The following is a 25,283-nucleotide window of genomic DNA, read 5'->3' as shown; positions in this document are numbered from 1 at the left end:
GGAACAACTAGTTTCCCTAGAAGAAGAAGACAAAAAGAAAGAAAGAAAGAAAGAGAAACAATGCAGTCCCCTAACGAGAAAGAAAACAGAGGACACACACGTACCAGTCTCCGTTAGGCGCATGCGCAAGGTTTTCATCTCAGAGTCTCAGAGGATTACAGGCTGAAATAGTCCCGCTGGCTGGCTGGCTTACGTTCTTATGGTGGGATGAGGAGGAGGGCCAGTTGACGGCCACAGTGGTGGGAGACGAAGAAATCAACGGGGTCCGCGCGCGTTGCTCGATGGGTAGATAGGTAGATGGCGAGGGATGGAGGTGGAAGAGGGGCTGGGATGTAGAAGGGAGGAAGAGGCCGAGAGTACGGGGCCGGGGGCCCCTGTACTACTGAGCAAAACACTCACGGATTCAGTAGCTTACGAGAGGCCTCACGGTTGAGTTTGCGGTCGTTTCGCGCTGCCTCTTTGAAACAGAGCTGTTGAGAAGATAACTGTAAATTCACCGTGTGCAGGAAGTGACAGGCGTGTATGGGCCTAGGTACCCTATACGAGTACCGGTTAAAAATTAAGTTCGCGAGTGACACTTAAATTTTTCGAACGTCAAGTTGACTGGGCCCTGTTTGGGCTTTCCGACAATCGTATCGCTGAACAATGAACCTGTCATTTGATTTGTGAAAAAGAGCTCTATACGTGTGGATCTCTATTCACGTTCAACCTGGAAGTCTCCCGTGTAGATCCTCGATGATTGTCCGACGTAGAGTAAGGACAAGGTAAATGATGAGTCTACAATCGCGAGACCACGGGTGGATTTAACACAATTTTTTGTTGTAATCTTCTGCTGGCCGGCGTTCTTCAAGTACTCTTAAGCATGATACTCTTGTGATCGTTACAAGCGTGTTTCGCTTTACGCGTTCTTCTTTTTTATTTGATTGCAACTTATTGTGTCGCGAGCGATCTTGACTGTACTCGTAGCGGCGAAGCTCGCTTACTCCACTTCGATGTAGTGGTAGTGCAAGTGATAACGTCGTGCATCGCTTCCACCACCAGGTCACGATGCCAAAGATCTTTTTGATCAAGAATCGATTGCACCAGCAGCAATTGCGGCTGCTGGAATCGCAACATCCCAGCAAGAGTCCGCCACTCGGCAGCGGCAAGGACAGCCCGCTTGGCAGCTCGGAGCCACTAAGTCTCATAGTCAACAAGGATCAATGTAAAAACATTTTCTTTAATTAAAAAGGATTCAAACCGGCGTAATTTTGAGGATTTCTAATACACACCTTTTAGCAACAGAATTGGAATTGGTAATATTGGAAATTGCATTGATTCATGTAACATTTATTTATTCTTAAAAAAAAAATTGAAGAAAAAGGAATTCGTCGAAATTACACCGGTTTCAATCTTTCAATTCAAAGTATTTCACATTTTAATGATTGGCAAGTTCTTTGGTCGGTTTAAAGTATACATTCTTCGCATGTATTTAGTGAAAATATTTGAATCGTTTTTTTGTTCCAATTTTTTAACATCTGTAAATAGATCCAAAAGTTAAAGGTTAACATGTGTCAATAATCGATTCTAAATTTGTCGAAAAACTTTTATATAAAAGTAAGCTTGCATTGATAAGACTTTTATACTCACACTAGAAGAAGACTTTGCATTATACTTTCAAATTTAAATTAAAATTTAATTAAAATTAAAAAATGTACGAGAGATAGTAATGAAGGTCTGGCAAATTAAATTGTTATCAAGGTTGTAGGATGTCATAAAAAATGCAAAGTAGAGACGAATACATTATTAAATTAGATTAGAGTAATAAAATATAAAAAATATTAAGAATATTGCTCTAAAATTAGGAGAGTCTGTGTAGAAAGAAAATTATTTAAATACTGTTGTTAGCGAATCGTTATGCATAATGCCGTCAATATAATTGCTACATTTCGTTCTTACATTACAAATATATCTGTGATAAAGAGATAAATAGCCATAATACGGGGGGTACGTATTAAATCGCGGTGAAGAGACTCGCTTATCTATATGACGTATCTCAAATGCGCGTCATTATAGGAAAGGGATTAATTAGGCGTGCAAGACAAATATTATCTTCATCTTTTCGGTGTTGTGTACACCGGCAATTTGGCGTGCCGATTATTATTGGCATTACGAATTCGTACGCGGAGCCGGTTGCGTGTAAAATGAAGATATTGATCTCGACACAAGTTTAATCCACGATGTAGCCCGTCAATAAGAGTCGAAGATCGGGTGCAAATGCAAGTTTGTGGCTTCCCTCTCGACGGATGCTCTCGTTACGGTTCGACCGTAACCTGCCGAGCGGGAAAAAAAGAGATAAAGGAGCGAAAGGGAGGAACACGCAGAAAGAAGCACCCTAAAATGTTACACTTCTGCCGCAGGTGCGATCGTCTTTCGGCGTACAGGTGCGATTGCAATTTGTATACCCGGTTCCGGGGAACGTTATCGCGCGCAGTTGCGCGTTTTTTTGCTCCAGCGAATCATTAACGCGTCCATTATGTTAATAATTCGCATATGCCTATTTTGGACTCGCGATGTTCAATCTTCGTAAATTCGACAGCTATCTCCATACAATGACCTTAATCGTGTAGCCTTGCGTTCGTGCGAAAAATTTATTTCTTTTATTCGACAATTGTGGGATTCTCATAATACTCCTTTCGGTCGGTCACCGCGTAATCTTCTTCCTTCACCGTAATACTCTTCTATATAATGATTCATTTGCCGGACATTCTCCATGTAACGATAACTTGACGTAATCAGCAATATACATAGTTACAACATCGAGGAGGAAAAAAGAGATTCTCGTCGCCGATCTGTCGCTCGACGTCTCGAGTAACGACTGACCTTTGACAATCGGCGCACTTGTCCGCCACATATATCTGTGCATGCCACGTGCAGTGTTAATTATATGAATCGTTGCTTTACACGCGTGCGATTGCATAATGACGTTCGCGTCGTAGGAACGGTTTCGCGTCCGAAGCAACGGTCATCCTTGCATCGCCGGCCGCACCGATGAGGAACGGTATAGTGAGTGAATGGTCGTAAACACAATTGAAATTTGTATTCGCCGCGAATATGCGCGCGACGCTCATCGTATTTAATGTACTGTACTATTGTCAGTTGTATCAAGGTCGGCAGGAGTTTACGACAGCGATGTAAGGATGATTTCGGAATCATTATCAGGACATTATTTCGGAGGATGTATTTTGTATCGAAATAACTCCAAGAGCGCATAGGTAAAACTGTTATCGTAAATCGTTACGAGTATTTTAGTAATTATTTCTTCCTTATTTACAGTTGTCGTAAAGATAAATCGAAATGACACGACGGTTGCGTGCGCGATGGGGCGTCTCGCTGCTCAAGAGTTTCGTTACATAATTCACGGCTGATTTTTCGTTCGGCTATTATAGTCCTCGGGCGGTTGTCTAGTCGAGGTCGAGTCCAGGGTGGTACTTCTACAACGGTATATTGAGTAGTAGGTGGGGAGAGAGAGAGAGACCAAAATGTAGTCCCTAAAACTGGTTTAGGAAAGTGACCGGGCGGAGCGGCTTCTTCTTTTTTTTTTTTTTTTTTTTTTTTCTTTCTTTTCTGTTTCTCGCTTCTCCCCTCGTTTCCTTCTCGCCTTCCACTCCTCCTCTGACGAGTCTCCGATTCTCGTTTTGCGTCAGGTTGCTACGCTCACGAGAGCACGAATAATGCGCGAATCGCGATGTCGATGGCCTTTTGTTCCGGCGAACACTATCTGCTGCTGTCGCAGGTGCATCGAATTAGTTTCCTCTCTCGGCCGGTGCGCGCGGTTTTATCACTAATTATATGTTAATTAAATATTTATATATATAACGCGGAAATGTGATTATTTTGCATCGTTCCTATAACTTTATCCGTTCCGGGACCGTCCTCCCGGCTGTCTGAATATTTTATCGATATTTATTCCTTGGCGTGTTTGACGCAGCCGCTCAATTAACGCACCAGTATCCAATTAAGTAATTTATCGTCCCCCGAATTTAACGACTCGCGTATAAAACCGATCCATTAAACTGCATCACTTGAGCTTTCTCGTCTCTATCTGTGTATATGTTTTGTGTGAGGCGGCTGTTGAGAGAATCGATAAATATTGTTATCTCTGACGCGAGGGAGATTCATATACGCGTTGTAATTCGTTGCCGATTGGAAAATTGCAACATTACGTAAAAGTCTCCTCGCGATTGTGTACAGATATTTTTTATATTTATATTTTCCGCGTTGACGATCGGAATTCATCGGATTGACGTGCACACGCGAGCTATTCCTAAAGCTACATCATTCGTATAACGTCCCCCCCCCCCCCCGCCCCTGCGCTCGTATTATAATGAAATAATACTAACACAAGCCAGAGTACGCGTGTATTATACACTTTTCGATGCGCGCTTGCGCTCCGCAGCGGAGACTTCGATGCTCGGATAAGCGATGCATTATTGTCGCGCTTCAATGCTTGGTTGGGACAGAATTTTTTGTCGAATGAGAATTCGAGTTAAAAAATTGCAAAATATAAAGGATCTACAACTTTCTCTGCTAAAAAAGTTTGCTGAAACATGTGAAACTTTCATCTGGAAATTTATAGTTAATATTTAACAAAATTTTTTAAAAAGACATTCAATAATATATTTGAAATTGATGTTTTAATTAAACATATATTATCGTTTTTGAATAAAACAACTTTTTTATTTTTCCGAAAATATAGTTGATGTCATTTATGCAACTCTTTTTAGCATCGAGCAAACATCTAAATACGGATATTTGAATATACATATATATTGATACATTTTCTTTACAACAAAGTTGTAAAACAAACAGATATCACAAAAAACTTTTCTTATTTCTCTATCTTTCTTTAAAATTACAAATTTTCATGTCAGTTGATGGATAAGATTGACTTACACGACATAACTGTTTTATAAGCGCGCAATCTTGGATGTATTTTTTTTACGGATTCATGGCCGTGGTCTTAAAATGGCAGCGATAGGCGACTTTTATCGCGAATGCTAATGAGATGGATTATATTTGGCGTGTCTGTTGGGCAACTGGATTTGTTCTCCTGTCGTATCCGTTAGAGTAGGAACCTTTGGTTCGTCGCATAAAAGTTGCGCAACGCAAAGCATATAAACCTGCTGTCAGTGATCTCTCGCGGTCTTCGCGACGGCCAAGGCCTTCGATTGTGCCGGCATTAGAATCTCTACAGCTGTGGTAGCAACGAACGAGTGGTAGGATACGGATAGAAGGACATAAGCATAATCGTAGTTACTGAAAGAAGATATAGACATTCAACAAGAAGTACGGAACTCGTCGCATTCCCCTAAAGTTTTTATCGTTGATTGTGAATTCATCCGAATTTGTTATCAAATTTTAAATCCTCTTATCACATCGCGCTCGCTTTGGCTATTTTTTTAAATATTTATAATATAAAATCTAAAATATTGTTTTCGCGATTTCTCTTTCGACACATTACTCCTTCTCCAGCTAAAAAGAATATGGATAAAATATTTTAATAAGGTTAAAAATAATAGTATTTAATGATGTAATAAATATGTAATTTGATTCCTTTAAAACTCGTACTTGCATTTATACGAGGAAAGGAATAATAATATGTAGAAAAATTAACTTTATCGCGCAGATCATAGAATTCCTTAAGTTTAAATATTATTAATACGTACATAACAGTGTGTCTGGATATATTAAGAATATTAAGTGGATGCAATCATGTTTCTTCTATTATTTTGAATTTATTATTATCGTTATTGCACAAGGCACTCTCCCGGCAATTCAGACAAACTGGATGTTCCCGAGATGTTTTTCCCATGTTGATCGTATTAACAATTATATGATTCATAAAAACAAATTTTTTATAATAATTGGATATACATATTTATATATATATTTCTATTTTCTAACAACGCGCTGACACTCGTGCTATCTTTAGTACACGTATTTAACTTTTTCTCAAATTCTTTTTGTCCGCGCGTGCATAATCCTCACTAACTATGGCACTAAAATTCTAATGCGTTTGGCGTCGGTCGTTTCTCGATCGCAGCGTCATTATGGATCAAGCCTGAACAGCGCGCGATGTATTTCGTTTTATGCGATTTTAGTTATATTCGTTTATTGCAGTGCGATGCACGCTCATTCTACTTAGCCGCACCAAAAAAGGATCGTTGTGTATGTATATGTATATAAAATGCGTGTTAAATTCGACGCGATGAAGAGAATCAGCAGGATCGGTACAATTGGACGTATACAAATTGGATACCGGGCTCATTGTAATAAATTTCAAATTTCAACAGTGTGTCGTGTAGTCTGATATTTTAAAATATTGGAATTTTTATCTCTAAATATTATTCAAGGAATCCATGAATGGTCAAGTGTCGAGAAACGGTCAACATTCTTTATATATTTAATTTTTTTATCGTATATACATAAATTTACTCGCGTCAAAAGGGCAAACTAAAAAGTTGAATCTCTTATATTAGGATTATATTAGGATTATATACAAGATGGTCTAGCGATTTTGCTAAAAATGGATAAAGCACTACGATACAACGTTTGCGAGCCCATGAGAACAAAAAATAAAAAAAGTTTACTTGAAAGAGACGCCGTTAACGCATTATACCCGCGTATGTCTCTTCCCGCGCGAATATATAGATAAATACTGTTACATTCCCAGTGCATACATGTGTATATATACATATATCTATATGTATACATGTACGTATATACGAGCTTTAACTGTCGTTGACACGCAGGTAATCGCGCTCAGTGACGCGCACCTGTTGCAAAGGCTAGTACACCAGGATGTGCAGTCATTGCGACGAATTACAATGCGTCGCCCGTAAGCCTCGCGATGCGTGCATGCATGTCTAATCGTTATACACAGCGTTTGCATATGCATGTGTGTGTGCGCGTACGCATATAGGGGTACGGATCTTCGCGGTACCGTGACGTTCGTTGAAAAAGGAGGCATGAAATTAAATATCCGACAAATTTCCCATGTCTTGTCCACAATTACCAAACATTAGAGACAGTTCTTTTCGGAATCGTAGTTGATTAATCTTATAATTTTAATTTTAATTATATTTTTTTATTCTTTTGCAATAGATAAAAAATCACGTCCGCTTAAATTGCACGTGCAATAATACGTCCCTGAGGTTTGACGCAAATCTTACGGAACACTCGGCAGATATACTACATCGAGGTCCGTTCGTTCGAAACAACGACACTGGACTTCTCGTCGCGAGGAACAGGTTCGACTCTCGTCGTCGAAAGCGCCGCGAGCAGGTACATTTCATGCATACGTTCGTCATTGTCGTCATCGTCGTCTCGTATATGTACGTACACAGTCACACAGGTACAGACACACAACGCATTCTGGCTGCGTACGCACACGAACGACACGGCGACAGCTAATGGCGCAAGAGGGCCGTGACCGAAATTCTTTCCGAGCAAGGGGGCCAAGTGCAGAAGAAAAGAAAGAACGTTTGGCACGATCAATCTCGCTCTATACTATAGGTACCGTAGACGCTTATTCGAATCGGTATATATACCGATTAATTTCGCGATAATGAGTTCTCGCGAGCGTAATGATTGCGTGATAATAACGCTATATTACACGTTGTGTCGCATTGTCAATTATTTTTAAGCGTGAGATTCGTATATGGGCACTTTTCCTTTAGGAAAATGTTAATTTCCATAGCAACACTTTTTCTTGATTTGGTGGTTCAAATTCTATTCATCTCCTTATTTTTACAGATTTCTTTTCAAGTTTTTTTTTTCAATCTGAATTTTATTTATTATCAAAAAGTTTTTTTTTTTAATGTTCTAAATTCTAAAATTTGTGTATATATCTCTTTCGAATTTACCTACATAGATAATTTTGCATTTGTATAACTGTATTATTATTTTCAAAAAATAACTTGGTCTGGTTGATGAATATAATTTTTGAGCAATGATTAATCGAACGACACCGCTCAATCGCGACGATGTCACGGTCCATGATCTATGTCTATCTCTTTGGAAAAAATCTTGATTCATGGAAAAAATCTTGTGCCATGAACGAGATGCTCGAAATAATTTTTTTACCACTGTCATTCTCTTATTATTATTTTAATTCGAGGAAAATAAAATTACTAATAACGCGCGCACATGTTTCCTAAATTAAAAAATTATTTTAAAAAAAAGACCAATTGCACAGATATTGCTGATCGACTTAATCGGTTTCTTTTTGTTTCATAAATTTTATCGTATAATATCGCTCGTTAACATATATTTACATATGTGCATTCGATTATCTCGTTTACATCTTGTTTTTATTTCTGCGGACAAAAACATTTGGTCCACTCGAATGAGATTCACATTGATCTATAATTTCTTCTCTAGACTCATTATGCTCATTATGTAAAAACTCGTTATACAATCATCGTTGAATCAGGCAAATAGTCGTATACATTTGACATCGCGAGATAATGATGACGCGTGTACAGTAATAATGTCCTATAGCACGTTATTTATTACCACGTTTTATTGTTGCTTCTGCAAGATTTTAATTATCGATGAGAGATTTCGGAAGTCAATTCAATCAATTCTATTGTGAGAGAACAGTTACATTCGAAAGGAGAAAAAAATTACTATAGATTTTAAACTTTTATTTTTATCGCGAAGAACCGTTCATCGCACGCTGAATGATCGCCAGTATCTCGAATATGTAAATATTAATGCTTATCGTTATGAAGCGAGACATTTTAACTCGAAAACTATTGATATGACGCTAAAATATTTTTTCCTGCAATTATCAAAGTTAATTAAAATTAAATAATAATAATATAACACGATTATTCTTAATTTAATTATATTCTTAATTTAATTATAATACATTTAATTTAATTTTAACATATTAATTATAATATATTCTTAATTTATAATTATAAATTTTCACGAAAGAGAGAAGAGAATTTTAAAAATATCGCGATTGTCGATGCTTTTATTTCGGTGTCGTTTGTTGCCTATACTTGAAACAAAGTTTTCCATACTTTAAAGTGTTTCCTAACCAGATGATTGCGTATATCTCGATATCGTGTGTAATCTTCGCCATTAGAACGACAGACTCGACTGGTTACGGCGGAATCCCGTACCGGTCTTCCCCCACTGCATCGATCCTTCCCCACTTTTCTCACTCCCCTCGTCTCTGCTTATCCGGTGTAAAAAGCAAATTATTTTTTCGTTGGCGACTTTTCACCGAGTGCCAAGGTCAAGCGAGTTCCATCGGTCGGTTAACGCCTCGATCTTCCGCTCGGCTATAGAAAGGGTTCTCTGAAGCGTGGCGTTAGCAAGATATGTATAATATAAGCGTGTAATTCGTAGTGTTTTTAGGAAGAACTCGAAATATATATACGCGATGCATTTCGATCCCTTAATATGGAAGCCTGATCAAATTCTCATGTATGATTATCGATGATGATAAAAACGAGACGCGTGTAATTTGGCAATGATAAAGTGCACAAAGCGAGCCGACAATGTACTCTAAAATTAAGTCTGCGAAGCATCGCGCCAAAGGGTATTTCCGATCTTACAGATAGCATAATATCGAGTCACGCACATATCTACGTAGATGGGAAACATCGAATCGAGAGAGAAAGAGAATACTCCAATCTACTTGTGTGTAAAATATCTACTCCATTCTCCAATACACATATAACAAAAAAATATATCCGCTATATTATTTTAGATTTGTACTATTTTAAATTACATTTTAATTATTTAATTTAATTAAAATTTTAAATATTAAATTTCTTTGTACAGATTCTACGCAGATATGATCAATATTCCTTACTTATAAGGTAACTGCCCCTTTTTGCTAGATATCTTACAGAGTTTCAAATATATCTTTCTCTAATCAATTCAAAACACACGAGCACTCGATCTTTGCTCCAAAAATTACGTGACCAATTTTTTTAATATCCGATTTTCTTATCACAGAAGCGTTTCCGCAAGAGGGGATCGCGCGAAATATCGCACATGTAGAAAATGCGCGCAATTTGCCGAAATATGGACGATTTAAAAAATGGAAGCGGAAACGTACGCGCCGATGAACGACAAATCATGGAGGGGAATACTGTCCATTACGTAAAGCGACCAAGTGTGTATGTCGCGCGTATATACCGGTGTCACCTTGCTGTCCGCGCGCGACGACCCACGCACGGTACCGCTACGCAACGTATACCGCGTCGGTCGGCCATGGCATCGCGTCGCATTTTCTCGCGATTACCGAGCCGCGAGTTTTCCATAGCATCCTCGTCCTCGCATTTTCTCTCGACGCTCGTAATTCACATTAACACCATAAAATGATGTAATAATATTAATTAACAATGCTCACCAAAAAAAAAGGGAAAAGAGTTTTATAATTTAAAAAGAAAAGAGCTAAAGGAATTTTGTCGAAAGAATTTTGAAGAATATAAAAGAGTTTTTATTCGTTATATTCTATATTTATGATAGCGTAATCTTTATATGGTGCAAGAGCTTATTGAAAAAAATAAATCGAAATGTAGACGCTGATGTCATTAAACATCGATCATATCGAGGCGCGATATTCAAGAAAAAACGCTTATAAATATATTTACATTATTTACACTATAAAAGGATGTAATGATACTTTCAGATTTTTACGAAAATGGAAAAAATTCAGAGTTGAGAGACAAAAAAGCTAAAGAAATTTATTAAAAGAGAGAAAATATGTTTTTACTCGCTATATACAGACTCACTGTACATTTATGGTAGCGCAACGCTTTGGTGCAAGCTTGAAAAAAAAAAAAATAAATAAAAATAAACTGAGATGTAGGCGCTTACGTCAATAAACATCATCATCGAGACGCGATATATTCGAGAAAAAAGTTGCCGTGCGTTGTACAATATAAAGCGCTTAAGATGTGGCCAGACGAGATCCTGTTGCGAGTCGGTCGTCTTGCAGGGGCGCGATCGCGCATCGTCGGCCTTATACCTTCGTTCGCGGACAATATCCGCTCGATCGCGAACGAAACGCCGCGGTTTAGCCGACCTACTTACGACCGACCGCTCCCTGCTCTCTCGGGTCCTTTTTTCAGATTTTTCCTTTCCTTTCGGCTACAACAACACCGCGATTAACACAACGCGCGCGCCTTCGCCGGAGATTTATCCCGCTTATCTGCATACAAATCAGAAACAATGTATCGAATGATGAAGTAATCGACGCGTTATATATATACATATATGTCTGTAGAAAATAACTTTGTACGCGAGATATTTATGGGCTGCTGTAAACGTCATAAGGCGTGTTTTATCGTCGTTCTTGAGAAACCGCCGGTAACCATTGCTGATATAGCTCGACAGCTGAAGACTTTCAGGCTCCGCATCCAGCATTCGTCGCTAAATGTAACATCGAATGCGATTCTCGGATCGCGATAACGGTTAGTTGAGGATAATTCTCACATTTATGAGCGGAGAACTGAGATAAAGCGCAATTAAAGGATTAAAGATGTGGAATGTTTATTCCTATCTTATATGTTTATACGAATTTTAAGGCTGGACTCTTCAACACGTCGCGATGCGTAGCGATGCGCATTCGGTCGAAAATGCGGAAGTCACGCGGACCATAGATTTGACTAGCAATATAAAATGGTCAACGACTTCGAAGCTTCGCTTCGTGTTCAGGAAGTGTACTTGGCTCGTTCCAGTACTCACGCACTCCTGGGTTTCGCGTTGTGGGAATTGTAAGGATTCGGTCGAGTTGAACGTTGATCTTTTCTTTCCTCGGAATCCTTTCTTTCCACTTTGTTCCGCGAACGTTCGCGCATTCATTTTAATGCCTTTTCGCACGGTTGTAGCCGACAGCTTGGTATCTTTCATCTAATAAGAGAATCGAGTCGATTTCCTCGGAATTTTAACGACGATAAAATATATATCTTGTCGTTTTTATATCTTACATCTTACTGTGTCGTGATAAGAGGACTTCTCATTTAAAGCAGTAAAGATACTTGTAATTTTAACAATCTTTCGAGAATGTGATAAGAATAATGGTAAAGGAAGAAGAAGAATCGTAAGAAAAAAATAGATTTATCATTATTGTAAAATTGACTCGAATCGCAACGAAATTACGATTCGAATTCCGATTTATACCGAAGGATTTTCCAACCCTCTAGATTGATCTTTTCTCCTCTCGTCTTCAGGCTTGCTCCGCGAGCAAGCCCGTTCCTCTCGATTCCAACTCGATGTACCGGTTCTCATTTGATTTTCTCTCTCTCTCTCTCTCTCTCTCTCTCTCTCTCTCTCTCTCTCTCTCTCTCTCCCTTTTTCTCTCTCTTTCTTTCTTCTTCGAAGGGGAAGCGAAAGGAAAAATGAGAAAGAGAGATAGAACGGACGAATGGGGAACGAGGCCGAGATGGAGAACGAGCGAGAGATGGAGAATCCGCGAGTGGGAGAGAGTTGAAGATAGGCAAAGGCGTACATCGGTACCCCGGTCACGACGATCGCGCCGCAGGTATATTTATAGCGCGGCCGAACCTGTCTGTTAGGGGGTTTTGGTTAGAGGAACTCACGCGACACGCATGCACGCACGCACGAGGCTCTCTTCGCGGTCCTCTTCGCGAAGGTTGCCCGATGAACGGAACGGAATCGCCATTTTGGAGTTTCGCCGCTACCGTAGCTGTTATACCTTCACAGTTTGCAAGCCGTGTGACGCAAGCGATTGCGTAAAGATATCGTTAGGCACCTCGTCTAACTCGTAATTTCGAGGTCGAAATTGAGTCGCAAGATTGAGATTTCCAGTTCAGGGACGAGCCTCTCTTTCCAACTAAAAATTCAAACCCCCCTCGTCGAAAGAGTAAAGGAAAATGTCATGACATTACATTCATCATTATTGTCAGAACTTGTGCAAATTTTGATCAACTTGATTTGAGGATGTTTTAGATTCCCATTTCATCTATAATAATTTCTCATCTTCTCTTATTTTTCTTGAATGCAACTAGGAATATTAATCATTAATAATAACGTTCAGTAGTTGCGATACTTGTGAATAAAGGAAAGAAAATATATCTTTGAAAAAGATCTGTGAAATGTCTTTCGATGTATTCTTTATAACGCACGTGGCCTCAGTAAGACTCGTTTCGCGTCCTCGTAGTTGGTTTCCTGATTGTTACTCCAACAATATGATTGCATGACATACAGTGTCCTCGTGCTCCATCAGCGAGCTCACTCGATGTCAAAGTCAAGAAACCGGTACACTTCGCATCTCCAGCGACAGACCGCCCTATTAAAATTGCAAAAATAATAAAACCGTTGATGCGTTACTTTGCAACGGAGAATAACTTATCTGGGAGACGAATTTATCATATACATATATATATCACTGACGATAAATCTCCAACACATATCCAAGACATTTTTTATTTTAATCATTACAAAATATGCCGAGATAATTTCGTCAACGTAATATTACTTGCGCAAACGTAGAAATTGTTTCTCAATTCTGATGTCATAACTGATGAAGATGACTGTCCGTTAGTATCTTCCTCTCTCCATTCGCTCCGAGAAAAAATATCAATGTTGAGAGACGAAACTGTAGTCTCGATTGTCGCTTATCGTAATGTTAATTAAAAACGGTTACTACAGCGGCGAATTATGTACAGAATACGCGGTGCTGAAAATTGCTGAAGGAGAGAAGCGGGAGATCACGCGTACGTGCGAAGGACGCGCGTACGAAGGAGCACCTATCGGCATACGGTACCAGCGAATCCTTCAAGGTTGCTCGTAAATTCAGCCACGAAACGGGCCAAGTAACCGACATCGGTTATGACCGTCAATCTCTCTTTGCGCCGTGAATTGAGATTCGACTCTTGCTTTTCAATTTTCGCCAGATGTACCCGAATGTAAAAATTCAAACTGCAAAGCAGCGAACCTTGGGAAGTTTGCTCAATTTCTGCGCGTCTTATTCGCGCGTGCAATAGTGCAATTGCGTTAATGATGTACTGACGATACGCAAAGGTCGCTTCGTCGCATTCTTGATTTATCGCGCACCGTGTATCGTCAAATCGGTATAAGAATTAGCGTAACAGGGGGTTACGCTTATTCTTCTATATACTTTATATAAATATTCTCCGAGTATTCTCTTCTTTAGAATTTTTTTTAATAATAATGGATAATTTATTCATATTGAAATGCGCGCTAATTTATCAAACATGTTAACATTTAATTTAATCAATATGCAAGCTTACATAAATTATATACATGTACATAGGTTTTCCGACAAGTATATCTCTAGAAAAATTTATGGATAAGAGAGATATAGATAGGTAAGAAAGTCTCAACAAAAAATAAGTTTGTTAAAATATTTGAAGGAGGCATTTCATTTACGTTTCTCTGATTCTAGATCGCGACAAAACCGACGATGACCGTGCGACGACCCCGGAATCCTTACGCAGTAGCAGTCCGGCGCCATCGCCACCGCCTACGCAACAACCGGCGAGCAACGCGACCAGTCCGGCACCCAGACGATTCATTTCCAGCATCCTCGGCGGTGACGTGCCGTACGGCAGCAGGCGTCACGTGCTCACCCGGGCGGAACGGAAAGAGTACAGCAGCCCGCCGATAGCCTCGGACGATCCACCCCAGTTCCTGTCCAAGTCGGAAAGGATCGCTCTGCCGAGGCCGCAGACGCCACCAAAAGCGCCCCGTATCGAGCCACCTACCAGAGTCTCGGTTATCCAGAGGGTGCCGTCGCAAGGTCAATCTACTTCTAGAAAAGAAGGGAATAAGATCGAGATCGAGAGAGTCGATCCGGTGCAGGCACCCGAGCCGGAGCAGGTAAATTACGCGTTACGTGAATTCACCTTCACTGAATGAATGAACTTTGTCGTCTTGCTGGAAGAGCACTTTTGGAAAAACAATCTATCTAAAGTGATTATGTATTTACACGTCTTGGTTCTCTCTTTAATTAACTTTAATTAACGAAGACACGATCGCGCGCTCAGTGTTCATGAATGGTTGATTCAATGGCCGAACGAAAGATAATATATTTCGTATAATTATTTAAAAAATAATACAATCTTATAAATTAATATGAATATAAAATATATACATGTGTATGTGTATGATTAAAGCTCAAGACATTTAAATATGTTAACGAAACGATTCTGCTATTAGACTAATGCAGTCGCGCTTTGTTAACTTTGACTCACAATCCTCGCAGCCACTCATGCATTATGTATAATGTATAGTGACTAAGCAGATAAAGAAGGGCTGAGAAAATATTGCACTGTATTATACATAATTTGTTAACATTATTTAACTTCCAATCTGTCGAGTTTCTTGTTCGCTAATATTTTTGATATTAAAGTACGAAAGCTTATCAATTCTATGAGAATATATGGTCATAAAAAATGCATAATAATTCATACATGTGTGCATATACGAAAAAGAAGAAATAAAAATATTAACAAATTGTGTATATACATATATATGTATGTGTGTATGTGCGTGTGTGTCTATTAGAAACATGTTTAATTTTGCAGACCGAAAACTAAATTGAGAGGGGTGTCATTCATTTGGATACATTAGCCATTTGAACACAGGACTCTGATTGATCAATCGTGCTGGTTAAGCACAATCGATATGTGATCGATGAGTGGTTGTGTCCAATCGCCACTGTGTCCAAATGAACCTCTTCCGATTGAGAGCAATTATGATATATGTATATCTGGATACGCTTTGGTTGGAAAAGTAAGCTTATCTAGCTAAATACTAAAATATACTAACGCTTAATCTTAATTTGGAGTTGCCACTAATTTCAATACACAGTTTAACTATCCCAGCCCAAAGTGCGACCGTGACTCACAGGGTCCGATACACTTGGAAGAAAGTCAACGATAAATCGTATACTAACGCTTATAATTAGTGCAAAAGGACTAATAGATGAATATCTGACAATGAGACAATGGCAAGGGAAGAATCAAAAGACAAGCAAGAAAGAAGATTGGACTCAAAAAGGAAGAAAGAGAACGGGAGAATAGAATATGTGAGATGGATGAAAAAAATTGCAGTTTATTAATCGCTTTAATTGCATGTGATATGCGCTTAATAGCATTAACAAACTAACACGTTATTATATTTATTGCATTAATCATCCGCTCGTGTTATGCTCCCTTAGCTTGATTATCTATCCCGATCTATATAATAGTATACTTTTCTCATATTCATATTGTGGTACTATTTTCGCGCGCGCGTTGGATTGGTGTTATTCGTAGTTTATACGTTCTTTTGATATGAATAATTTCTTTCAAATATTTTATATCTCACACATTGTCTGTTTTTAAGAGCTAAAGAAGCAGAATATAATAAAAAGAAAGAGGGCGAGGAGAAAAAAGAGAAAGAGGAGAAAGACTCTTTGAACTCTTTTTTTTTAATGACTTCAAAATAATTTGTGCAAGATCGACATATTATATGCACAATGGAAAACACACTAGAAAATTATCGATGACAATTTCAGGAACAGCCCATCGATTATGCCGTGCCGAAACGGAAAGAGGAGGACGAGGAAAAGTGTCGCGATGGCGCGATGGCATCCCGCAATTCCGGCAATTCCATCGCAAGATCTTTGCTAGCCGTCAAACTGTCCGGCTCGCAGGCAGCGGTGCAGGCAGCCGCGGGACACGGCAGATCGTCGAACTCGGGCAACAGCGGCTCCTCCGGCGGTGGCAGCGGTGGTTCCAATACTTCCTCGCAATCCAACAGCGGCATCGGCGGATGCGGAAGCGGAGCGATGATCGGCGGCGGCGGAGGCGGCGGCGGGAGCGGTGGCGGCGGTGCCGTGGGTGGCGGCGCAGGAGCGGGCGGCATGCCCCCCGGAGGTAACGGAGGTCGCGGTAATTACGGGCCGAGCTCGCCGCCGACGGGATCCCTGCCGCCGTTCTACGAGTCCCTCAAGGGTGGCAACAATCTCGCCAACTTTGCCAATCAGTACAACAGCGCCCAAGGTGCTCCATTTCTCTCTCTCTCTCTCTCTCTCTCTCTCTCTTTCTCTATATACATATATGATGTCCCAGGATTAACGCATCTGTTAATGGGAGATTCCTGAGATTATTTGGAAATCATTTTTGAGGAATCTCCCATTAACGAGTGGTGCGGTAACCCTGGGACAATCCGTTTTATAACATTATACATATATAATCCGTTATACATATAATATATAATATACAAACAAAATTATATATAGGCAAAATTCGTGATGTGTTTTATTTATGTTTTGATTGTTTGTATTCAGTCATCGGTCCTTTACCGGCAATATTTATTTTGTCTAACTTTTAGTATAATTAACCAACTTTAAAGTTTCAATACAGTGTAGAGTTTACATTTTTTCCCCATCTTTTTAAATTTTATTTCCAATGTGATATTGTAGTCGATCATCTCATTTGTATTTTGAACGTACAGTGCGCAATAGATTTTTTTCCCTCATGGCTCATCCTATACTAATCATAAGGTCTTCTAGGCGTGACAGACCTCCATTAGCTTATAGACGTATTGCATTTCAAGTTATCTACATTTTCTTTTTGTTTCTACTGAAAGTACTGTTGTTTTAATTTTTACTATTATATTTACAAAATTCTATATCGTTTACTTTAAAAATCATATTGTAACATCCTTGGAAGCCCGATCAAAGCTTATTTCGACCAATATCACATTATGGAAGGAACTTGTTTTTTCGGTAAAATTAAGAAAAAAATTTTCACTTAAACTTATTAAAATAAGATAATGAGATTTTGCAAAACAATCTCTGCCATAATTAAATAATGTTTTTCCTGACTCACAATCAGTCGTGTTATTATTTTAGGAAATGCATATCTAACACCGTTAACGGCGGTCGGGATCGAATGCGATACCGGCCAACAGGACAATTCTCAGCACGCACAGTACAACGCGCAGGAAGGCAAACAATATTCTCTCCTTCAAAATGTCTGCGCGAATGTATGCGCGTCCTACGGCCTGACGTTTAAAGAGGAAGATGAGGAGTTGGCAGCTTACAAGATTCAACCTGATCTATTGTCTAGCCAGTACGCTTCCTACGATGTCACCGACGCGGGCATGATGGTGGACATGGTGACGGGCGCCGTGGTGGACCCGTTGCAATTCACCACCGGTACCCTGGCCTTCAACTCGCCCTCCGATCACACGGCATTACTGGAGAGCCTCAGCGATGCCGCCGACCTTTTGTTGCCCAGGTTGCAGACTGAGGACGGAGGCAGCGATCTTTTAGAAGATTCGTTGCACTCGCCCGGCTCGACTGGCAGCAGCGGAATCGGTCAAGACGCCGGTCAGATGACCACTCCCGTCGAGCCCAGCGTCGATCCTTTCCCCGAGCATAGCATGGCCTTGACCAGAGGCTTTGACACCAGGTGAGCGTCTCAGTTACCATGAGAATTAACTCTCGCTTGCAAATCAATCGCAGATACGTTTGTTTGTCGTTTATTTTTGTTCAGCGATTTAAAAATCATTTAAAAATGTTGTAACGAATATCGCACGAGTTCTAATAGTATATTATAAAATAATATATCGATCGCCTTTCTCAGACACTATACGACTCCGCAACACTTTAACGCTTCCAAGCTCGCGAGCTTAAATTATGCGACCGGAGAATCGAGTTATCAGCCATTGTCGAAGGAACGCCCGGAACTCGCGTTGCACGTTAATCAGAATCAGCAGCACCAACAAGATCAGCAGCTGCAAATTCAAGTTCAACTGCAGCAGCAGAAGCAAACTGCCGCGTCGCCGCACCAGCAACAGCAACAACATCAAGGTCTTTTAAGTCCCGGATTGAATTTTGCCAATAATGGTGAGTCATAGTGGCAATTTTGCTAAACTGCTGAGAAACATTGCAGGATACATTGGTTTAAGAGATGTCTTCCTCCTGGGTTAAAAAAAGTAAAGAAAGTTATATTAAAAAATGGCAAACAGAAAAATTTTCATTAAATTTTTACAAATATCCGTCAATTTAGAACTAACTAATTTTGTGCTAACTAACATAAAAATTGAACTTAAAGTTCAATTTTTGAATTTCAAAGGTTTAGAGTTGGACTCCAGTAGCAGCGTGGGTGGAAGTCTGCCTAGTCCCGGCACTGCTAGTTGTTCTTTGGACGGGACCTCGTCGGGTACTTCACCGTCGTGCGCGCTAGCGGAACACGAGCATAGTCCGGTCACGGTCGTGTCACCAACCACAGTCGCAGCGCAAACCGCTGGAGTCGGAGAACCTCCTCTTTCGCAACGGGTCGGTGTACTTCAACAAAGGGTAAGCAACCCAAATTGATCCAGGCAAAAGCATATATCTTGGCGTTAAATTATCGCTTCCGGAAGCGGAATCGAATTGATTCGATCCTTCTTCAGGCTTGCTCGCGATCCTAAAATCGATTCCGTCATCATCCTTCCAATGCAACGTACAATTTGATGTGTACCATGATGTGGAAAAGAATAGCTCGTTTAATTGCCACTCTTACTCGTATATTATGCAATGTCAATCAATTTGAGTGCTTCATCCGATGTCATCAGTCTTTCAATCGTTTCGAGGAATTACTTCAAATTAACGTGTCTTGGATTTGCAGCTGGGTTTACCGAATGACTGTCAGCTAGAATTTGTTAACGGTGGTCACGGCATAAAGAATCCCTTAGCCGTCGAGGGTCCAAGGCCGCCTGCAACCGATCGAGATGAAGAGAGAGCGATTCGAACTCCGCCATCGAGCAAGGTAACACAGGTATTTTATGAATCGTATTTCGCATATAAAATGTATGCAATTATCGTTATTAAAAACATGGTTGTGATGTAATGAAATGTATCGATATCGAATCGCATATATTGCTGCGGGATTATAAGAAGCCGTTAAAAGGAATGTTTTTCGACTTTTTGCCCGATAGGATGACGATCCCAGTCGCTTCAGTTGCCGTGTGTGCAGCAAAAGCTTTAGTCTCCAGCGGCTTCTTAATCGTCACATGAAGTGTCACAGCGACGTGAAGCGTTATCTTTGCACATTTTGTGGAAAGGGCTTCAACGACACTTTCGACCTCAAGAGGCATACGAGAACGCATACGGGAGTACGACCTTACAAGTGTTTCCTTTGCGAAAAGAGTTTCACGCAAAGGTGCTCCCTGGAAAGTCACGGCCAGAAGGTCCATGGCGTTCAGCATCAGTATGCCTACAAAGAGCGACGTGCTAAGGTAAATTTTTCATTGAGAAATTTCTTCTATTTAACAAATTTAATTCTTCATGAGATTTTTTCTCTTTCTTTAAGACTTCAAATCAATATGTTACATATGTCTTGTAACTCTGTAGATCCATTCTAATATGTTTTGAAATGCAAATATGAATTATTTGCATTTTGTTCGGTAGATGTACGTTTGCGAGGAATGCGGACATACCACGCACGAGCCGGAAGTACATTATATACATCTGAAGGAACAGCATCCTTATAGTCCGGCGCTACTAAAGTTCTACGACAAGCGGCACTTCAAGTTCACCAATAGTAACTTCGCTAATATGTTGCTCCAGGTGGGCACAGACGCGTAGAGACGATATTAGTCTTGAAACTTGTGTTAGGTAGAAGATTGCACGTTGAGATTAATCAATCTGATATATAGGGAGGCTTCGATACTCAAACGAACAAAACAAAATACACAGCGCGGTATATAAGAACACGAAATTGTTCTTGTTGATGTAATCTCTTCAGGGTGGCCTGTTGCAACGGGATTCGCGGAATACGGACAGCTGCGGCCTCGCGAAGCGACGAGAGACGGTCTCAAAGAGCACCGAGGCGACGCACCAACAGACCACGACCAGCTTCTGAATCCATCACCTTGAACCTGGCGACCCGGGCGAGTGACGTCGCGCGAATAAAGTACCTGCAGGTGGCTCCCATAGCGGTGACACTGAAACCCACAAACATCCAAGTCCGAAGGCGACAGGATCGGTCGCGTAGGATCTGTGCGATTGATTAGATTTCGCCGCTTCAAATTCATGGGTAGAGAAGGAAGGCGAGAAGAGGACGAGAAGAAAAAATAAGACAAAAGAGTAAGAGAGCCGCGGTAATAACAAGCGATCGCGAAATACCGTGTACACGGTACATTTCGTGTAATCGAACGATTGTTATATTATAGCTTCTCTTTTACTTCTCTTGAAACTTGTATGATTAAGTTCATACGTTATTCTTTCTTTCTCTGGTAGTTCTCTAAAGAAGATGGTACCAATGAAACGGATAAAGAAAATTAATATTTGAGAAGGAATAGTACGCGTAGTGTTCACCGTAGCGAGCGAAAAGATTATTTTTTATTCATTAAAGCAATTTACATGAATGATACACCGTTTTTAAATTATAATATATATATAGCGCGTCGCGATTTTTTTTTTCTATGCGTCGAGCAGAGAATTTCTAAAACGGACTTGTAACTATAAATCTCGCTTCTACCCAACATTTTCGGACAATGTTCTGAATTTTTTAATTATTTTTAGTAGGTCTTCTTTTTTTTTAGTTTGTAGTATTTTTAACTGTATAGTTAATTCATATTAACTGTATGGTTAATTAACATTAATTTAATAGAAACTTAGAATATGACGACTGATACTGAATTACAAAGAAAATTCATAAAGCATACGTATACTCATTTACACACGTCGAGGATGCGCGCGTGCGCGTGCAAAACACATACATACAATAACACACCGTTAAATGCAATTGCATATGTAGATTTTAGATGGAATATTAATAGTGGGCCGGAGGCGCGACACCGAGCAGACCCAAAGACTCGGATAGAACGTTTCAGGAATGCGGATCATCCTCGGCGAGCGAGCCGAGGAGAGGGAGAAGGGCGCGATACGGATGATTTTTTTTTCTCAGAGATGTACGGCGAGTTACGTTACTTTTCGACTCGATGGGTAAACATGCGCGCGAAAAATGGAATTCTTGACGTTGCGATTATTAGGAAGGAGTGGTTTCTCCGATCGCGATTTACGTCACGAATTTTCCATTATTTTTGATCGGAGCATTGGGGATAGACAAGAATTCTCAAGTTGCTTGAACGCGTTGCTAATAAGCAGGACAAGATTCTCAGTGGACTGACCTTGCACTGTACCATTATTGAAAAAAAAATAGAGAATTTGAACCGTCGATGTTTAGAAGAATAATCAGAGAGTCGATTTCCTCTATTTCCATGGAACGTTGTTCAAATCTTTCCTCGATTCGTGCTCTTCGTTTTTCGTTCGTTTTCTCATTCTAATACGGTGACAAATGTGAATAGTAAGAATAGAATACTAGTTTAGAGGAAAATTGCTGATTTTTGAAACATTTGAAAAGAGAAAATCGACTGTAATTAAAATTAATATTTTTATTTTGTTGTTAATATAATCAATGATTTTATTATTGAGTTGAGACGCCTTTCAACTGAAAGAAGATAAATTAAATCAGTCACTATATTATGGAAATGAATACAATATTGCTGTATTTTTAATTAAAAATTTTAATTTAGTTATCCTTATTAGGATTATATTTCTAAACACTGATGGTATACAGTATCCATATACAGTATCCATATATATATATATATATATATATATATATATATACGTATGTGTATGTGTATATATTTAATAAAGTCCCCAACCGACGCGCACTTTGGGTAATCTGTGATATGATAAGAGTAACAGCACAATTCACTCGCTCCTTTACGCACCCGACTTAGCTTTTCCGCTCTTGCACCATGGTTCTTTGGGCTTGGGGATGGGACAGGAGAGGCACGCATACACACTGATTGTGCACTTACACACACACACACATACATACACACACATGTATACACACGAAAACATAAAACGGGATTTCGTGCAATTTTAAGTAAGGATCGGGCACAACCGGTAATATATTTCAGCTCGATTCTTTCTTTTTCTTGTAAACACACGAGTCGTAGATTCACTCGTTACGGCAAAAGCATAATTTGCGAGGTTTAAATTTAAAGCGTTCTCAATACTGTATTGGTCGGCGAGCTAATTGCGAGACTGGAAGATTAACCCTTTGAAACGCAATAGTTGTGCTACGGCACACAATTTTTCTGTTTACGCAATATTTTACATATAACAGTCACATTCATTGGTTACACCGAACTAATAACATCGAAAAAATATATTTACTTATCTGTATTATATAGATTATTATACATTTTGTTTTATATATATATATTATATACATATATGTACATAAATGTATAATTATATGCAGTGCTTGTTTGTTCCTCCTCGTGGCATGTAAAAGACTCGAAATGCGCTTGTCAAAGGGTTAAAAAAACCGCGTCTCCTTGAAGCACGACCTTGAAACACAGTCTCCTAAACCCTCTCGGGCGAGCGCAAGAAAGTGTAATGTCATTCTTCACGAATGCTCCATATAATGGATACCAAACGTCACCTATTCTTACATATAGGAATAAGAACTGAAAAATTAAAAGAACCTCACGCTGTAACATACGATGTTATATCGGGTAGAAGTTATGTAATCGGCTCCGATGTTTTATCCTAAAATCATTATTATTATTGTTTTAATGTATTACATTTACGTGTCGAAGTGTGTCGATTAAATATTCAATTAGTGTTTCCTGAAAGCGTTCTTATCAGAGTGCGCAAACGCTAACTTGATTATTGCAATTTTCACACTATAAGTCGAGCAATTGTTTATGCCACTTGGATCGTTTTATTTTCTTTTTTTATCATTTGGATCATTTAATAGCATTTGATATTAAGTGTATAGATAGGTGTCTTACAGTCGGGTGTTTCATCAATTTTAGATTCGTCATTTCTAAAATGTCCCCGCTGATATCGCAAAACGCGTCCGTCCGATGGTTAACAACACCATGCCGAGAGCATTTTTGATAATCTTTGTTATTGTAAATAACATACGACTAGAGAGAGACTATGCTGATATTTAATTCTTATACATATATAATCGTATTCGTCTTTTTTTTTAAGCTCGATTACTTCGGCGTAGGTGCTAACGCTTCGCCGAGAGATGCTCATTTCCGCATATTATTGTAAATAGTTGTATCGGCGGCAGAGAAACACTACGCACGCACACACGCGGGCACCGATTAATCCGCGATTATTTTTTGCTTACAAACAATAATGTATACAATATTTGTATAGTGAACGCGCGAGGACTGCATTGTGAGAATATCTTCTTGCACTTACACCTTGGAGAAAATACTCAAGGATATAACGGTACTTGTCTTCGCGCATTATTAATCAAGTTTATTAAGTTGCGCGTGTATTATGTCGTCTTATTATCATGATTATTATTATTATTATTATTAATATTAACATTATATTTTTAAACGATAACGCTATATATATATATATATATATATATATGTTTTCATTATTATTTAATTTACATTCAGTATTGAACCACAAAATAAGTTGCATGCTATTTCTTCAGTAAAAACGATCGATTTGGGAAATTTGATCACCATATAATTTACTATCTCGTTACTTTGACATTTGCAAAAAAATGCTATATATGATATTACGGAGCGTTCGATTCTTTTCATCCTTAGTACTTTATAATTTGTCATTATTATATTATTATTATTATATTATATTATTATTATCATTATATTATTATTACTAAAGCTCTAAATAATAATTTTAATTATTGACTTTATTAATAATATTATAGATAATTCTCTACACACATACAGTATATAGAGTCCTATATTTATCGAATCGTCCGGGTGCAGAAGCGACTTTTTGCAGAAAAAATGAGCGATTATGGTTAGGGAATTGCTATGGTACAGCGTGAAAAATTTATCCAATCTTAAAAGATAAAAAAATATATTTTCTATTAATTATATATTATATAATCACATTATAAACATTTGAGTTCTTTAGAAGAAATATTTTTGTTCTAAAGTTTCTCCAATTATATTATAAGTATATTTTTATTTATATTTTTTTAAACATGTGCATGTATATTCAAGTCTGAAATTGATTCGAGCAACGGAATAATTTACACTTACTTGAATGAAATTATCTTAAAATATAAGTGCAAAATATATGTCATTTATATACAGACACACGTACAATCGGATGGTATATTTTTGTCTTGTTAGATTGGACAAATTTCACACTGTCAGGCACGTTTTTAACGTAAAATTGCGAATCGAGCGTATGATTGCATGTGTGGATATCATTGTTTATA

At 39.0% G+C, this 25,283-nt stretch overlaps 1 protein-coding gene across 5 annotated transcripts; it reads left to right on the top strand.

Moving 5' to 3' along the window:
• Positions 1–390: 390 nt before the first annotated feature.
• LOC145937661 (uncharacterized) lies at positions 391–24,498 on the top strand. 5 transcript variants are annotated; one of them, XM_083040856.1, is made up of 10 exons: positions 391–1,204; positions 14,441–14,874; positions 16,556–17,042; positions 17,897–18,458; positions 18,633–18,895; positions 19,125–19,348; positions 19,659–19,799; positions 19,969–20,268; positions 20,441–20,599; positions 20,778–24,498. In XM_083040856.1, exons 1-10 carry the CDS (start codon positions 1,048–1,050, stop codon positions 20,892–20,894), a joined length of 2,844 nt encoding a protein of 947 aa, XP_082896982.1. In that variant the 5' UTR covers positions 391–1,047; the 3' UTR covers positions 20,895–24,498. The 5 variants fall into 5 exon arrangements, with proteins under 5 accessions (XP_082896982.1, XP_082896981.1, XP_082896980.1 ...); XM_083040855.1 differs by having other exon boundaries at positions 19,659–19,808; XM_083040854.1 differs by having other exon boundaries at positions 19,104–19,327; positions 19,659–19,808.
• The last annotated feature ends 785 nt before the right edge of the window (positions 24,499–25,283 follow it).

This window comes from Prenolepis imparis, unplaced genomic scaffold (genome assembly GCF_030444845.1).
Source record: "Prenolepis imparis isolate NDT839.2.m4 unplaced genomic scaffold, iyPreImpa1.0 SCAF_6, whole genome shotgun sequence".
NCBI classification, from domain to species: domain Eukaryota; kingdom Metazoa; phylum Arthropoda; class Insecta; order Hymenoptera; family Formicidae; genus Prenolepis; species Prenolepis imparis.
This window is presented reverse-complemented; position numbering and strand designations above follow the sequence as displayed.

What these genes read in the sequence shown, in the direction of transcription:
- LOC145937661 (XM_083040851.1), top strand. Translation starts at nt 1,048, where the DNA reads ATGCCAAAGATCTTTTTGATCAAGAATCGATTGCACCAGCAGCAATTG. An exon ending in TCAGTACAACAGCGCCCAAG is followed by an intron (nt 17,043 to 17,896) that starts GTGCTCCATTTC and finishes TTATTATTTTAG; the next exon opens with GAAATGCATATCTAACACCG. An exon ending in CATCGAGCAAGGTAACACAG is followed by an intron (nt 19,809 to 19,968) that starts GTATTTTATGAA and finishes TTTGCCCGATAG; the next exon opens with GATGACGATCCCAGTCGCTT.